General features: G+C 51.0%; 4 protein-coding genes across 4 annotated transcripts; 3 read left to right on the top strand and 1 right to left on the bottom strand.

Moving 5' to 3' along the window:
• Positions 1–441: 441 nt before the first annotated feature.
• On the top strand, positions 442–2,739 carry BBA_08221 (4-coumarate-CoA ligase; the record flags this gene model as incomplete). The annotated part of the gene is made up of 7 exons (XM_008603318.1): positions 442–708; positions 811–1,197; positions 1,266–1,511; positions 1,592–1,754; positions 1,836–2,161; positions 2,220–2,339; positions 2,677–2,739. 7 exons carry the CDS (start codon positions 442–444, stop codon positions 2,737–2,739), a joined length of 1,572 nt encoding a protein of 523 aa, XP_008601540.1.
• A 335-nt stretch (positions 2,740–3,074) lies between these two features.
• On the bottom strand, positions 3,075–4,559 carry BBA_08220 (trichothecene 3-O-acetyltransferase; the record flags this gene model as incomplete). The annotated part of the gene is made up of 1 exon (XM_008603317.1): positions 3,075–4,559. One exon carries the CDS (start codon positions 4,557–4,559, stop codon positions 3,075–3,077), a length of 1,485 nt encoding a protein of 494 aa, XP_008601539.1.
• A 1,540-nt stretch (positions 4,560–6,099) lies between these two features.
• BBA_08219 (polyketide synthase, putative) lies at positions 6,100–14,106 on the top strand (the record flags this gene model as incomplete). Its single annotated transcript, XM_008603316.1, has 7 exons — positions 6,100–6,351; positions 6,424–6,510; positions 6,585–7,499; positions 7,555–7,604; positions 7,678–12,805; positions 12,882–13,205; positions 13,294–14,106. The coding sequence occupies 7 exons, from the start codon at positions 6,100–6,102 to the stop codon at positions 14,104–14,106; spliced, it is 7,569 nt and encodes a 2,522-aa protein (XP_008601538.1).
• A 2,063-nt stretch (positions 14,107–16,169) lies between these two features.
• On the top strand, positions 16,170–16,907 carry BBA_08218 (Acyl-CoA N-acyltransferase; the record flags this gene model as incomplete). The annotated part of the gene is made up of 2 exons (XM_008603315.1): positions 16,170–16,203; positions 16,261–16,907. The coding sequence occupies 2 exons, from the start codon at positions 16,170–16,172 to the stop codon at positions 16,905–16,907; spliced, it is 681 nt and encodes a 226-aa protein (XP_008601537.1).
• Between the last annotated feature and the right edge of the window lie 214 nt (positions 16,908–17,121).

Below are 17,121 nucleotides of genomic sequence, written 5' to 3'. Positions count from 1 at the left end.
AGCTCATGACACAAAAACTAGGTTGCAGGTCGCGGATGCAAGGAATTTATTTATTGCCCATCTCTCTGCTTATGCTGGTTACGCCGGTTGGCTGGTAATGTATTTCGGTTGATTGTGGAGATATGCTTAGGCGGTATTGCAGCAGCGGATATGTAGCCGAGACATGCATTCCCAGTTGATGACACACTTCCAGGCTGCAGGTTGCAGGTTGCAGGATGAGAGGCTTGAATGCTGATACGAGGTCTATCTGATTATGCGAGTTATGCTGGATGGCATAGTCTGCCGGCGCGGAGACATATTCCGGTTTACACAACAGCCTTTTTTTTTGTTACTCTCATGCTCATCAGCTGCTGTTTTCTCTTTTCAGTATTCGACTCGACTTTTGTATCAAGCCGAGTTTCTATTGCCATCTAGCATAGAGTCAGACTTGAGCCCAACAGAATGGTCTTCTCATCGCCAGCATGGGTGCCGTCTTTGGACCAGAGCGCGCCCGATCAGACTACCGTCGGGGACTTTGTTCTCTCGAACCATGTCACGCCGAAAAAGGACGCGCCCTTTGTAGACGCCATATCCGGTCATGTCTACACCATGGAGATGCTAAAGCCCAGAGTTGACTCTCTTGCGCGAGGGCTGGCCAAGGATCTCGACTGGTCTCCAAATGTCGGATCACCCTGGGACAAGGTGGTTGCCATCTATTCTCTAAACACTGTGAGTTGTGTTGCGGGTATCACATTTGTCTTTTTCAATTGCGCTGCTATACTCTCTGAGACTAAGTTGTACTTGAACACTAGCTGACACCTCATGTACTAGACTGATTACTTCTTACTTTGCTGGGCCATCCATCGGCTGAACGGCATATGTATGCCTCTCCATTCGACTTGCACTCCAGAGGAGATAAAAATCCATATGACCACTGCACGTTGCACGACAATTTTTACTTGCTCGGGTCTTGTGTCCGCTTGCTTGGAAGCAGCCACAGAGTTGCATATACCAACAGAGAGGGTCTATAGACTGACACTGCCCAGCACTTACACGGATGAGTCGGACCTTGTTCATTCTACTCGCCTCAAATCATTGGAAGATTTGATAGACCAAGGCTCACAGCTTCCCCATCTAGAGCCGCTGAGATGGCCAGCTGGACAGGGCAAATCCCAGGTAGCATTTCTGTGCTCTACTAGTGGTACCTCTGGACGACAGGTATTGTTACCCTGTTCCTGCTGGATGAAAATGCAACGACCTGATATGTGCTAACGAGCGACGAAAAGAAACTTGCTATGCTAACCCACTACGGCCTCATCACCAATCTCCTTCAAATGGTGGCGTTCGAAGGCTTTGCTAACGACAGCTGCGGCCAGACCGTAGCAGCCGCCATTCCCTTCAGTCATAGTTATGGGATTCTCATCGGCCATCTCGGTGTTTTACGTGCTGAACAACACATTGTGTTTCCTCGCTTCGACATGCAACTCATGCTTGGCTCTGTAGCGACCCATCAAGTCAATAGGCTATACTTGGTAAGTGTTTCCTACGCTCTGCATCCCATAGTTCCACCAACGGAGCTGCAAGACTAACCCTTTTTACTTCTCCTCTCTAGGTGCCACCTATTCTAGCCGCTCTCGTTGCAAATTCTTTCCTTATGGAGCCCTTTGACCTTTCGTCTGTTTCCTCGGTAGTGACCGGTGCAGCGGCGCTGGATCCGACCGTAGCCGGCAGGCTAAAGCTGCTCCAGCCACGTTGGGAGTTTCTTCACGCCTGGGGTACAGTAACTGATTTCTACCTTTTACTTTGTTATCATGTGTAGTTTAGAAAAAAAAGCTGACAAGTACACCATCGCATAGGTCTCACCGAAACTTCCATTGTCGTTACTCTGAGTAGTATGCACGACGTCTGGTACGGATCGAGCGGATCTTTGCTGCCGGGATGTTTGTTGCGACTGGTCGATGCCAATGGAAAAGATGTAGAAACCTATGATGAAAGCGGAGAAGTGTATTACAAAGCTCCAAACATGTTTCTTGGGTACTTGGGAGACCAAGAGTCGACTGACGAGGCTTTTGACGACGATGGCTGGCTTCGTACTGGGGACATGGGAGCCATTCAAGTCAGCCCCAACGGCCTAGAACACCTCTTCATTCGAGATCGAATCAAGGATATGATCAAGGTCAAGGTGAGTGGCACCACATTAAAGAAGCTCCCGAGTTGGCGCTGACCAACGATGACTCTAGGGTATGCAAGTTATTCCAGCCGACGTTGAGACGGTGCTGATGACGCATCCCGCTGTCGCGGACGTGGCCGTGATTGGTGTTCCCGACGAGCTTGCGGGAGAGCGAGCCATGGCGTTTGTGGTACGCTCAGCATCTGTCATGACCGATTTGTCTGCAGATGATTTACAAGAGAGTATCAATGAACATGTGGAAAGTAAACTTCACGAGACTCACTGGTTGGGCGATAGAATTGAACTTGTTGCGGAGATTCCCAAAAGCCAGAGCGGGAAGATTTTAAAAAAGTTGTTGAGGGCTCAAGTGGCATCAGTCTGAGAAACTGTTTTTCTTGTTATAAAAAGTATAGGATTAAGAATAGACAGATTTGCTCTAATTACGGTGTCAAAATCTACATTTTAATGATATAAGCCAGCTTCGACCCTGAATAATGTCTTGACTCACTAAACACTGCTAATTACAGTGCTATGGATACTCTAATTCACTACCTTGCTCAGTACTGGTCAAGGACAAGTACAATGAATGAGTAGTTAAACCATACCTACTCTTTGCTTAGTGTCTGTTCTTAGTCCTCGCAGCTGTGGCCAACCCAATTTAGTAGCGGCTTTTGTTTTTTTTTTTTGTTTTTTTTGTTTTTTTTTTTCAACAATCATCAACGCAGAATGATCGTTGGAGAAAGCTTATCAAAAGAAGAAAAAAAACAGTGCTATTCTCATAGGAGTTTTTTGTTCGGGGCACGACCTTGGTTGGTACTTGGAACTCGCAGGGTAGCTCCACCAAATACGAGGTACTAAATAACAATACTATTATTCCTATGGTCTGCTATTTACTAATCATGAGCCAGCCATAGGTATCTAGGGTTCAGCAGCGGAATTCGGCATATTCAGTAAATAGGCTGTCACTTTGGAGTCTAGCAAGAGCATCATCTGTGCACTGCAACTGTACTTCGAAACCCCCCTCTGTATCCTGCGGGAGGAAATAGGCAACGCCCTTTTCGCGTGAACCGGAGCGAATGCAAATCGGTCGGCCCAGGGCACCGCCCCAGTCTTGTTGAAGCGTGTCCAGTCCAGACATGTCTGTCACGACTAGATCAGGGCCGGGAAGGGTATCGAAATCCCATGCCAAATCAGTAACAGCCGGTAACCCTTCAATCAGTCCCACAAACTCGCGCATTGCCTTTCCATCCATGGATGCGACCGCTTCGCGAATCTTGATGGCCAGCATGGCCAGCGACTCGGGGCTAGAAGGCGCGCAGACGTCGACAAGGCGCATGCGAGCCCGCGCGTTTGGCTCGTTAATGTTGCCAATGTATGCGCCGGAAAAGGCTGGCTTCACACGCCCGCGATAGTCGATTCGCGTTGAAAAGAGCGACGTGTCGTGCGCCTGCTCCTGCTCCTGCTCCTGCGCCTGGTGCAAAAGCCGAGCCAGACTCAAGTGCTTCCAGACGAGAGCCGAGACAGCTTCGCTGTTGGTAAAATGCACAGCGTCACTCCCATCGGCAACAACGCTTCCCAGGGCAGTGGTTAGAGCCTGCAGTGCTTTTTTGCCAAAATACCAGGTGCTGAGCTTGGCCGCGGCGGTTGTGGTGTTTGGTCGGTCCAAGAGATGGACTGCGGTGGGTGACAAAGGAGCCCGTACAGCCGAGTTGATCTGGTAGTCGCTGAACTGGTCGACACTGACATTGCGCGGACCGCCAATCAGTCGCCAGCGGTCTCTGGTCGGCTCTGGTGCCGCGGTAGCTGAGCCAATCGTCCCCTGAGTCGCCCACATCTTGGTGTACCGAGCCCACGACGACAGCAGCGTGTTTATCCCCCTCGCATCGCTGACAGTGTGGTGCCAGGAGAGACCCAGTATGAGCCCTCCATTAACCACGTTGGCTTGCGCAACAAGGGCTGGGAGCTCTTTCGCACAGGCCAACTCAGCAGCAGGTTGCTGGATGAACAACGCTTCCGTGGGAACGCTTGCCAAAGAAAACTCATCTCTGGCTAAATCAGATGTACAACCGTTTTGTCGCATGGCCGAGTGGTTCTCAGCGTAGTTGACCAAGACAGCATGCTCGACAATCTTGAGTGGCACGGCAGAGTCAGGCCCAAGTTGAAGTTGCAGCTCATTTCTCTTTGAACCTGGTAACGGTACAACGAGGGAAGCAAAGTCCGGCAACTCGGTCAATGCAGCTCCCAAACCAAGTTTCAAGCCTTGCAGGACATCTTGGACACTGGCGTTTTGGCTCAGTTTGAAAACGAGCACAAGATTGGCATAGGCTCGTTGTGCTTGTTGGTCCAGGGTAGACAGTTGAATGACTTCCTCCCCAAGAGGAACGCTCAGCTTCACAGACGTAGATTCCATGGTAAGTTGTCAAATGTCACACAATGAGCCCGAGAAAAGGTACCTTGGACAGAATATGTTGAGGGGGACTATCAACGTAAGGAAAGGCTGAATGAAAGGCTGAGAAAGGCTGAGAAAGGCTGAATAAAGGCTGAATGAAAAGGCTAAAAGTACCCTATAACAGAAGAGCCGCGCGATACTGACCTCGTACGACGTGCCGTTGTAAGTGAGCCCAAGGCCGACGTTGACCGAGGCCGCAAAGGGAGCTGAGAGCGGCGACGACGAGACCTGCAGGTCCAAAACCGCTCAAGTGGCTTTTTTGGGTGAGCAGAAAAACGCCCAGCTAAATCCATAAAGCCCCCTTAATTAATTTCAACATGAAAAGCGAATAAGCGATGCCAGTTGCCAAAAGGTATGTCAGGCCACTACATCTACTCCGGGGCGTGGTATCAGTCATGCGGGCCGGATCTCGTTTCCGACAGACAAAGCAACGAGTCTGGGAGGCGGTTAACAAAGGTCCACTGATCCCCGTAAGCCAACGTGATAATGAAACCTACCCAGGATCCCGCTGTCAGCCACGAGCAGGGCATCCTTGTGGTATACCATCTTGACATAACCTTGTTCAACACCCACACAGAGTACGGATATACTGTGACTTTTACATGTGCTCGCTTTCACGCCCAAAAAGTAACAAACTCGGTTGATCTCTCGCTAGCACACTACGCCGCCGTCCTTGACCCCCAAACCCGAAAAGACAGCCGTTACTTGGGGGATAAGGCTAACCTCGGTCAGCAAGCATCTACCTCACTCAGTACATTATTTCTTCACTTTATACAAAGTTTACCCGCCCCATGTTGCCGCGATAGATTAACCTAGAAATTGTACCGTACCCAGCATATTCTTGATACATTAATTTTGTGGATTAATCCACTGTCGTGTCGTAGCTGTAAACTATTAGTCGTCATCTTGTCATTCATCAACCTCCCTCGTCGCCAGAGACCCAAGCAAATTGAACTATTGTCAGCCATCAAAGAGGAGTTGATGAAAGTTTTCTACGAGTCTTTTTTGCGTTTGATTCTTCCAATATGGACGACAATCATCGTCATTTCCTGTCATTCTCTCATCATATTTCCATTTGCCCCAGTCACCTGCAGCTGCCTCCAACCCATGATGGTACGAGGCTCGGTGGCTGCGTCCCGCTCAAAGGTGGCATCATGTCTCAATATCATGCGTGTCATGCATTGTTGCTCCGCTCCATTGTGCAGCGAGTACCGGAATCTAGACTTTTACCGAAACAGGTGAGTTGACGGAGCAATGCGTCCCGAAGGTCTGTTGTGCATTTTCAGATCCAAGACAAACATATGTCTGGTATGTGTGCTTCAGTCGTATCCATGACTAATTAAAGAAACGTTTTTCTCAAAGGAAGACTATCTAAACAGCTCGCTTCTCGATTTTACTTACACGGTAAAATGAATGTACATCACATCTCGCCCACATAGACTGAGCGAATTGTAACATTATACCTACTTTCACTGCAAGTTTACTTTGAGAAACTGCAAAAATGCCAGACACGGACAACTCCCCATCATCATGGGAGGAGATGGAGTGTGGCGCAACATGCTCCGAACTGAGCAGCACACCTCCCGAACCCATTGCAGTCATTGGGATGAGTTGTCGACTGTCGGGAAGTGCGCAAGACCCTTGTAGCCTTTGGGAAATGCTCACTTCTGGTCGAACGGCATGGACACCAGGACCTGGTAACCGTTTCAACATGAAGGCGTTTCAAAACCCATCTGCAGACAAGTTTGGCATGGTAAGACCCCCCCCCCGGCTACATCGATTGCTTGCACTGGATGCACAAGCTAACTCAGCACTTTACTCAAAGACCAATACCTGTGGTGGACATTTCCTCAAAGAAGACGTGGCAGCATTTGACGCTGCTTTTTTCGGCATCCACGCGGTGGAAGCAAAGGTGAGCTACTCTGCTCCTAGAGGTTGCACACAGGCCTGCATGCAGTTTCCAAGGACTCGCCTAATTTAAACCAGGCCATAGATCCTCAGCACCGCCTACTTCTCGAAATCGCCTACGAATGCTTCGAGAACGCAGGCTTTAGCATCGACTCGCTATGGGGCTCAAACACTGGCGTCTACGTGGGCCAATGGGCCAACGATTATCACGAGATACAAACACGCGACATTGATGCCCCGCCACTGTACCTCACTACCGGCACTGGTCCGGCCATTTCCTCAAATCGTATATCTTACTTCTTCAACTTGCACGGGCCAAGCTTCACTGTAGATACAGGTTGCTCTTCCGGCCTCGTTGCCCTGCACCAAGCCGTGCAAAGCCTGCGGAGCGGCGAGACCTCGCAATGTTTCGTTGGCGGCGTGAACCTAATGTTGGATCCCCAGCGTTTCGTTTACCAAAGCAAGCTGAAAATGTTTTCCAATGAAGGCCGGTCTTTTGCTTTTGACTCGCGCGCCAATGGATACGGCAGAGGTGAGGGATGCACTGCCGTCATGCTGAAACCGCTCTCGGCTGCATTGCGCGACGGCAACCAGATCCGAGCCGTGATTCGAAACTCGGTCTTGAACCAGGACGGTCGGACGGCGGGCATTACAGTTCCTTGCCCCAAAGCGCAAGAGGAAGCCATTCTGAAAGCTTACCGAGACGCCATGCTCGACCTCCGCGCCGACTATGTAGAGGCGCACGGCACAGGGACCAAGGTTGGCGATCCCAAGGAAGCCGGCGCCATTGCCGCAGCACTTGCACGTGGGAATGATCCCGGAACTTTACTCCCGATAGGATCTATAAAAGCGAACATTGGGCACACTGAAAGTGCTGCCGGGTTAGCTGGGTTGATCAAGGCTGTGCTCATGCTGGAGCATGGCGTTATACCACCGCAAGCAAACTATGAATTCTCCAATTCCGACCTTCGACTAGAAGAAAGAGGCCTACGTGTAAGTAGACTTCCGAAATCACTTTCCGAAACTGTACTGACAGACCTGATTGCAGGTCCCAACTCAGCTGGAACGCCGGACGCTGCGGAGAATATCAGTCAACAGGTGTGTGAATATCTGCAAGCAGGCCTTGCTTCAGAAACCTGACAGATCATTGTGCTAATAAAAACCCTCTCAGTTTCGGATACGGCGGGACCAATGCTCATGTTGTTGTAGACGCCGCTGCCGATGCATTCTGTGCTCTGTCCGGTCTTGGGCGGCACAACTCCACGCAACGAATCTTTTTCATCAGTGCAGCCAGTGAAAAGGCATGCCAGAGGATCTGTGCAGGATTGGCCAAGTATCTCGCTAAACGCGCAGCCTCGCAAAAGACTGATACGTCAGAGGTTCTGGCTCGACTTGCATTTACCCTTAGAAAGAAGTCTATTCATCCATACCGGCTGGCCCTAGTCGCGCAAGACATGGATGCCTTGATTGAGCAGCTCATCTTGGCAGCTTCTTCACCGATTGCGCGTCAAGACAGAAAGCACGATGCCCGCATCGGTCTGGTTTTCAGTGGCCAAGGGTCCCAGTATGCCGAGATGGGTCGCGAGCTGTTGTCTAGCTCTGCAACCTTTTCTCAATCTATTGACAAAGCTTGTCAGCATCTTCTTGAACTCGGTAGCGGATGGAACCTACGAAAAGAGCTTTGCAAGCCTCAGGCGACGACGCGCATAAACGAACCTGCGCTGTCGCAGCCGCTCACAACGGCGATACAGCTTGCCTTGGTTGATTTGCTGTTTGAGCTCAACATTTCCGTCAGTGCAGTGGTCGGACACTCTAGTGGAGAGATTGCGGCGGCGTATGCTGCTGAAGCCATATCTTTTGAGGATGCCATGACCGCGTCATATTACCGCGGTTCGCTGACAAGCTCGCTGGTTGTCGGCAATCCGGAATGTGACGGCGCGATGCTTGCCGTCGGTGCAGATGCAGACGTGGTGAGCCAACGAATCACTGAGATTGATGATACTCACGGACGAATGAGAGTTGCTTGCTTCAACAGCCCCAATAGCGTAACCGTTTCTGGTGATTCCGCCGCTGTCAACGAATTGAGGGCGCTCCTCGTTGCAGAAGGCACATTCAATCGAATGCTTCCAACAAATGGCGCCGCCTACCATTCTCATCAAATGGAGGCCATGGTCAAAGAATATACACTGTCGCTACAGAAGAAACTCTCTCCCAAGAAAGCCACTTCCATCTACGCGCCGCGGATATTCAGCAGTGTCACTGGAAAGGAAAACAACCAGGAGACGCCGCTTGACGGGGCGTACTGGGCTACGAATCTGCTCAGTCCAGTTCTTTTCTCACAGGCTCTTCGTGAGATGTGCGAGCAAAAGTACAACGGCAAAGCACTTGACATGGTTATAGAGGTTGGTCCACACTCCCAACTTGGAGGAGCAGTCAAGCAAACGATCAAGGCCTTGAAGGCAAGCGATGCAAAGATTGCATACACAAGTGTTCTCAAGAAGGGCAAGGATGCGCAGCAATCGTGGCTGGAATGTCTGGGCGCCCTGCATGTCTGCACGGCGACAGTTGATCTGAATACCAGCAATGGGCTCAGTGACAATGACGTGCCCATGCTACTTGTTGACCTCCCTCCATATCCGTTTGACCATGAACGCAGCTTCTGGCACGAGACAAGAATCTCCAAAGATTACAGACATCGCAAGCATGCGCCTCACGAGCTTCTCGGCAACTTCTCGCACGATACAAACCGTGTAGAGCCGCGATGGCGCCAATTCATCAGCCTCAAACAGACTCCTTGGCTGAAGAACCACTTGGTTCAAGGGCAGATTGTGTTTCCGGGGGCTGGCTTCATAACAATGGCAGTGCAGGCTATGCGTCAGCACATGCACGCGACCAGTCCATTGGTCAAAGTACACAGCCTCTTGCTTCGTAACGTCAGCATCAGCAGAGCCCTAGTTCTGCCCGCCGATGGCCCGGATGTCGAGATAACCTTGACCCTGCGCCCTGAATCCCACACGGCAAAAAGCTCCTCGACCGTCTGGAGTGAGTTTCGCATCTTTACCGTGACACCTGAAAGCGTCTGGACCGAGCACTGCAGAGGCTTGGTCCATGCCGAGACACAGGCCGCCGACGTCGACGACATAGCAGCGGATGTCAAAGACACAGTTGATGCTGGCGCAGCATGCACCCATGAGGTGACTCCTCAAAAGTTGTATCACCTGGGCCGCGAAATTGGTCTTGACTGGCAGCATCCCTTTGACAACGTCTCGAGCATCCGTACTAGTCGCGACGCGGTCGTAGCGGTCGCTCGCAAGACCATTTCGGATGTCGATGTCGGAGGCATGGGAGATATCCTTCACCCAACCGTGCTGGATTCTTGTCTGTTCCATGGAATTTCTGCAGTTCTTGTGCTTGAGCGAGGTGCCACGTCGACATTCGTTCCCAATTTTATTGAGCAAATGCGGATCTTCAACAGAGCGCCATATTCAAACAGTGAGCTCGTGAGCACGTCCAAGCTCAGCCAAGACACCTCGACCTATGATGTTGTCATTCAGGAAAGGTGTGGCAATCCCAGTCAAGCAGTCATTGTCGCCGCCAAAGGTGTACACACAGCAACTCTCCCAGGAGATACAGGCCTGAACGAAGTCATTGGCGACATCTGCCACAGCCAGGACTGGGTTACTTACGTTGACGCCTGGACGCCTGACCATCGCAATCGGATATGCAAATCTGTCGTCGCCCCTGCCAGCTCACTAGAGGATAACCGTGGACTCGACGCTCTTACTCTGCACTTTATTCAAAGAGCAGTCAAAGAGGTAGATCCGGACCGTGTCCCAGACGGACCCCGTCGACATTTTTTCGAGTGGATGAAGAGCTACGCAAATACGTCACTTGACAATCAGTCTCTCCGACAAGCCTCCGCCAGCCCTGGAATATGGGCCTTTTCTGAAGGCGTCAAGAGACTTGGACCGCACTTGGCAGACATTCTCGTCGAGAAGACAGATCCCCTCGCTCTTCTAACGCCAGATGGCCTTTTGGGACAACTATACACCACTGAGCGCTGTAAACGGTGCATGGCCCAGATGATGGAATACTGCCATGCACTGGGGCAGCAGACGCCAGGTCTCAGAGTGCTCGAGGTTGGTGCAGGTACAGCATCGGCAACGTTGCCGGCCATTCAGGCTCTGAACGGTCGAGGCAGTACCAATGCTCATAGCTACACTTTCACGGATCTGTCTCCTGCCTTTTTTGAGCCAGCAAAAGAACGTCTTGGTAGCTTTGCCGACGCAGTTAAATTCGACATACTGGATATAGAGCGCTGTCCACTGGAGCAGGGATTCCAAGAGGGTGGCTATGATCTCGTCATCGCGAGCAACGTCATTCACGCGACCCGACGTATCGACTCGGTCCTCGCAAACATCAAGAAGTTGCTGAAGCCGGGCGGCAAGTTTATGCTGATGGAGCTGACTGTACCGACTCCGCATTATAATCTGTTATTTGGTGTCTTCAAGGGCTGGTGGGCAGGCTACGACGAAGGTCGTCAATTGTCTCCTCTAATACCACGCTCAGAATGGATAACGCGGTTGACGCACGCCAAGTTTTCTTCTGCAGAGCTGTGGTTCGAGGATTATCCAGAAGAGGAGGGCGGCACAATGAGTGTCTTCATAGCCAGTGCGCCATGGGACTCGGCTGAAGCTGAGCTACCCCCCATTGACGTGGTTACAACCGAGTTCAGCGCACTCGAGTTTGGCGATGAGGCAGTCCTAAAGACTACTGCCGTGAGTGAGGAATTTTCCAATGCTCAAATCTCAATTCGCTGTCTTTCAGATGTCCCGTCGCATGGCAATATTGTTATCATGCTGCCAGAGGTGGCCAGATCTTTGTGTAAGGATCTTGATGGATCTGTATGGGAGAGGTTTAAGCACTCGATTCTCAATGCGCGCGCTGTGCTGCTCGTTGGCTGTGGCAGCTCCTTTGGCTCCGATTTTATCAGCGGAGGAATCTGGCTTGGTTTCGCACGTTGTTTGCGTCTGGAGCTTCCCAGATTACGCATCATCACATTGGATATCAGTGCACCGCGCTCTTTTATGATGAAGAGGCTGGCGAGCGTCCTTCCCCCGCTCACGCGCTCCATAAAGTTGGGCCTTGGCCTTCAAGGCCGCGTTGAGCTTGACAATGAGTTTCGAGAAATCGATGGACAGCTCTTCGTCTCCCGACTCGTCTCAAACGACAAGATGAGCGACTACATACACCGCAGCAGGCATCGGGCACCACCCGAGCTGTCCCCATTTTTGGACAAGCGGCGTCCAATGTCGGCAGAGCTTCGCGTACCAGGGCTTTTGGAAAGTATCCGGTGGAAGGATGATACAAAAGCGACCAAGCTCGGTCCTGACGAGGTGATGCTGGAGCTGCGCGCCGCAAGCATCAACTTCAAGGACGTTCTCATCGCCGCTGGTCAATTGGAAGGTATCAATGAGATGCGCAACGATTGCAGCGGAGTCGTTGTTGAAGTTGGTTCCAACATGCGTGACCGCTTCAAGGCTGGCGATCGTGTTTGTGCGCTGTACTCACGATCTTATACCAACTACCCCGTGGTACATGGCGACTGCTGCCAAATTGTGCCAGACAGCATGTCCTTTGAAGAAGCCGCTGCACTGCCTGTAGTGTGGACGACTGTTTACTACTCCCTTGTGGATATGGGCCGCTTGGAAAAGGGAGAAAAGATTTTGATTCACTCGGCAGCCGGTGCTGTCGGCCAAGCGGCCATCATGCTTGCTAAGTATATAGGGGCAGAAATCTTCGCCACCGTGGGTAATAGTGCTAAACGGGAGCTGCTTCGTGAGAGATATGGCATTGCCGACGACCACATCTTCTCTAGCCGAACCCCTGCCTTTCATGACAAAGTCAAACGCTATACCGGCGGCTATGGAGTCGACGTTGTGCTGAACTCGCTCGCCGGCGATCAGTTTCGGCACTCGTGTAACCTTGTCGCACCATTTGGCCGGTTTGTCGAAATTGGTCGCAAAGATCTTATGGATGATGCACGCATGTCCATGGGCTTTCTGCTCAAGAACATCACGTTTGCCTATGTCGATCTCAGTTTGATCATGGAGGTGAAGAGGTCGCTTGCAAGACGTCTACTGCAAGACGTTGTCAAGCTTGCAGCTTCGTGTTCCATTCAACCCGTCACACTCACCACGCTGCCCATCACGGAGATTGAGACGGCGTTTCGTATGATTCAAGCTGGAAAACATACCGGCAAGATTGTTCTTCGAGTGGAAGAAGACCAGAAAGTCAAGGTGAGCAGACTTTTCCAAGATTCCACCCGAGAGCCATCACGATGTTCGAAAGATACTAATCGTTGTTTGAGTACAGGCCGACCCACCAGCGCCTACCCAAGCACAGTTGAAGCCGGACGCAACATATCTGTTGGTCGGGGGCCTCGGAGGTCTCGGGCGCGCGATAGTCACATGGATGGGAAGTCGAGGTGCAAAGAACATTCTGTGTACTTCCCGATCAGGCTGCTCAGACAAGCAAGGCCAGACGCTGCTTAGACACATGGAGGCTCTAGGCGTCAAAGTTGTTGCGATGAAGTGTGATGTGACAGCCGAAGAACAGGTGGCCTCTCTGCCTAAAGCAGCTGCAGATTGTGGCCTACCACCCATCCGAGGTGTGATTCACTCCGCGATGGTACTCCAGGTAAGTACATCGTGCATGCGCATCGGTCGCACTCTGACTATCTTCGGTATGTTCGAGTGAAATCATGACGCTGACCAACTACTCTCAGGACTCTGTTTTTGAGGAAATGACGGCGGGCGAGTGGCGCGGAGCCATTGCTCCCAAAGTCGCGGGCTCTCTCAATCTGCATCGATGCTTCGGTAACGAGCTCGACTTTTTCATCTTCCTGTCGTCGGCCGTTGCGCTGCGCGGCAACCTAGGGCAATGCAACTATGCCGCTGGCTGCAGCTTTCAAGACGCTTTGGCCCGATACCGCACAGCAGCCGGCATGTCTGCCTACTCGATCAATATCGGTTCTGTCCGCGACGTGGGATTCGTGAGCGAGAGCCCCCAAGTGGCCGCGGCGCTGCGAAAACAGGGTCTAGGTACCATCAGCATGTCGGACTTGCTTGCGATGCTGAATTACGCCGTGATGCATCCTCGCAGCGGCCATGCCAAAGACAGCGTGTGTGCTATTGGCATGCTTGCCCGGGACACTGACGAGAGCTTGACTGATCGACGGTTTGCCCACTTGGTCCGCCACGACTTGGTGAGCCAGACAGGCCAAGGCAGCGTGCAGTTTGCCGACATTCCTCGACTGCTGGACGGTACAGCCCCTGCCGAAAAATTGCTGGAAAATATATGCCAGCTTGTCTTGCTGCAGCTCAGCAAGCTCATCGCTAGTCCGGTAGAGACGCTCAGCTCGGCGCAGAGTCTTGACAGCTATGGAGTAGATTCGTTGGTGGCTGTAGAGTTGCGAAACTGGGTGGGAGCATATTTGCAGGCCAATATTCCGCTCATGGTGTTGAGAGGAACAAGCAGTATTCAGGAACTGGCAAAGATAATCGCCAAGGAGTCGCGGTTTGTAGCAGCGAGCTGTTGAGCAGTGGGCTTTTTTACCAGCCACTAATTTTGTTAGTCATAATTTTCTGCGTGGCGAGGGACTCAATCAAGCCTCATTTAGCCATGGCGTTTTGCACTTTTAGAATTTGACAGGCTGGATGCTTTCTTTTCTTTTTTTTCTTTTTTTTTCGACTTTTAACTTTCAGCTTTTGCCACTATACACAGATGTGTTTTTTGTAATACTCAACATCATTAGCTCTTAGTAGCACCAGCTTTGTGTAACTCTGCCAGTTCCTCTCAGCCACATGACACGAATCTGCGGTCTCGAACGGCCCGACTGGGTCGATCTATCTGTCTTTTCTGCCTTTTCACGCTATTAATAACAATAGGTAGGTAATAAACTTTTGTTCTGTTACGTCATCCTTGGGAAAATTGGCGGTCGAATAGAGTTAGCACATCCCTACATGAACTTCAACTCCCCTCTTTCTGCGTTTGCAATTTTCATGTTGCAAGAATCTCTCAACAACAAATTCTCAGGCGACACGAAGTGCTACGACCAAACCATGGACCTTCTAGCCGATGATGGATTCAAGGGCAAGCCTGTCCCCGACTTCTGAGGCGAAACCTACACATGTAGATACAGAAAGCGCGCATCAATTTGGCTGGTGATGAAGAGATTAGGCAAGACCCAGTCCTTTGAGGCCAGCGTCGAATGACGCAGAACAAACCATGTGAATCTTGGCCAGTGATGATACGACCGGGAAAATCTTGGCTATTTTCTCTGGGATGCTGAGGCCTTCTCTTTTCCTATCCTATCAATGACTTTGCACGGTACGAAGGTGACGGGAACATCTCAGCAAGAGGGAAGGATGCACTTCATTTATTACCACCTCTGCCGTTAGGCGAACGATTGCGATTGGCCATTTAGCCAAGGTTGGCTGCTCGGTTTTCTTACAATCCGCTACTACTCGATGACTTCCCCTGAAAGCGGAGTCTTATCGTTGACCAGACTGACGTTTGCTATGGAAGCCGCCTGGCGATTACCAGAACGAATCCTGCAATGTGTACCTACGTGCTACTGCTATGTACGTACATACCTCGCGATGATGCAGAGAATAAAGCTGCCCAACTAAAGCGACAACAAGAATACGCATCAATCTATGAAGAAATAGACATCAATTCATTAAAAAAATGGAGATCAATACGTCTTATGGTACTCAGTACCAGATGGTCCTTTACGCTATTGTTTGAAAACAAATTCCGGCCCCTCGCCTGTCTGTGCCAAGCTCCTTCCGTCCTCTGATGTCCGTTTTAGCGATTTCCCGTAGTCGGTGCTGACCAGCCAACACCGGCTGCTGTATGTTTGTATTTGCTTGGTATTTTTTTAAAAAAGAGTTTCTTTTGTTATTTTTTCTTCTTCTTTTTTTTTTTTTTTTCTTTTGGGGTTTTGTGGTGGTTTTGATGGGGTTTGGCATGCATCGACCAGTCGAGCCGCGCAATCGCAATTTGCAACAGGAGAACAAGTTTCAAGTCAGTGCTTTCGGGTGGATGGAGAAAAACTTCTGGCACGACAAGGCTGAGCATATTTCGAAAAAGGTTGTTATTTGCAATGACCTATCAAATCGGTCCAAGGTCGGCGCTCCACCAAGAATTGCCCCGAGACGGCTTCAAACAGCTTCTATATCGGCGTCCGCCCGCGCCGAACCGTTCCTTCCATTGCGTGTCCATGGTTCATACATAGCCTGTTTGCCCAACTTGGACAGTGGAGAAGACTTTAGTGTTTGGCCAATCTGCCGTCGGTGGCCTCGGGGCCGATTAAGTTTCGAGATTTGATCTAGAGACCAACCAACTCCCTCTCAGCAAGAGAATAACCTCTGGGAGTCGCGGCGACTTTATAGTATCCGAGCACCCCGAGCACCCGAGCGAGGGCTGAGTGGCGCAATGACAGCATTCATACGCTGAGGCTGGGGCGGGTCAAAATTCATGCCGATCCCCAGAAAAGGCAATGGTGAAAAGTATAAAGTGTGTCCGGGGCTTCGAGAAAGCCCATCCTAGCAAGTTTTTTTGCATTGAACGCCTCTAGTTGACACGTCCATGTAAATGATGGCGTCTACACAAGTCACAGAAGGCGGTGCCGGTGTGTATCATCCTCGACAAAGCCATCACGGCTGAACACTGATTTGAAGTTTGTCAGCCCGAATCTCACAAGCAGTGGCAACAATCGCCCCCCAATTCATCGACGATCCCGTCCTCGTATACATGACCAACAATTACTCAAAAGACCAAAGATTACCATTACTAAACACCCTTTTCGAATTCATGATTAGCGCCGCCATCGCAAATAAGGGCACCATCTACGAAGCAGCGGATTGGAAAAGCGCGACTGTGATAGTACCGCCCGGCAAAGACGTCACCAACCCCATGACTCTGATATCCTCTGGCGGACTCGGCGTCTTTGCCAATCTCGGCATTTCCGCCACCATCAAATCATTATACGAGTTTCCGCGCGAGATTGGGCCGCACAAATCTCGTGTCCTTGGCAAGCGTCCATTTTACTACGTCTTTATCGTCGCCACGGTGCCTGAAGGGAGAGGACGCGGGCTGGCCAGCACAATCATCAAGCAAGTCTTGGCCATTGCTCAAAAGGAGCAAAGACCAGCCTGGCTAGAGGCTAGCACCGAGGGTAGCAAACATGTTTATGCGAAACTCGGGTTTAAAGAGGTCGGGACTGTTGTGCTCGGCAAAGGCAAGTGCGATGCCAAGGGCCTGCCGATGAAGGGTGGCCCGGGTATAAGACTATGGCCCATGGTTTGGGAGCCGCTAAAGGAGAGCCAACAATAGTCAAATAGAGCCGTTTGAGGGGGGCTCGACTGATGATGTATCAAGTGAATATTTCAAACAAGCGGTAATCTTGGTTTTCGAAACGGGCTGCACTGACGGTAATACGTTGACATAATGACACATGAGAACGTTATAGCTGCGCGCAAGATGGCGCGTTGCCGTCTGTCCTGTTATGTGGGCTTGGCGCTAAAGGGAAGTCATTGGCGCGCAAAAG

The sequence above is a fragment of the Beauveria bassiana genome, assembly GCF_000280675.1.
Source record: "Beauveria bassiana ARSEF 2860 unplaced genomic scaffold BBA_S00032, whole genome shotgun sequence".
Taxonomy (NCBI): Eukaryota; Fungi; Ascomycota; class Sordariomycetes; order Hypocreales; family Cordycipitaceae; genus Beauveria; species Beauveria bassiana.
This window is presented reverse-complemented; position numbering and strand designations above follow the sequence as displayed.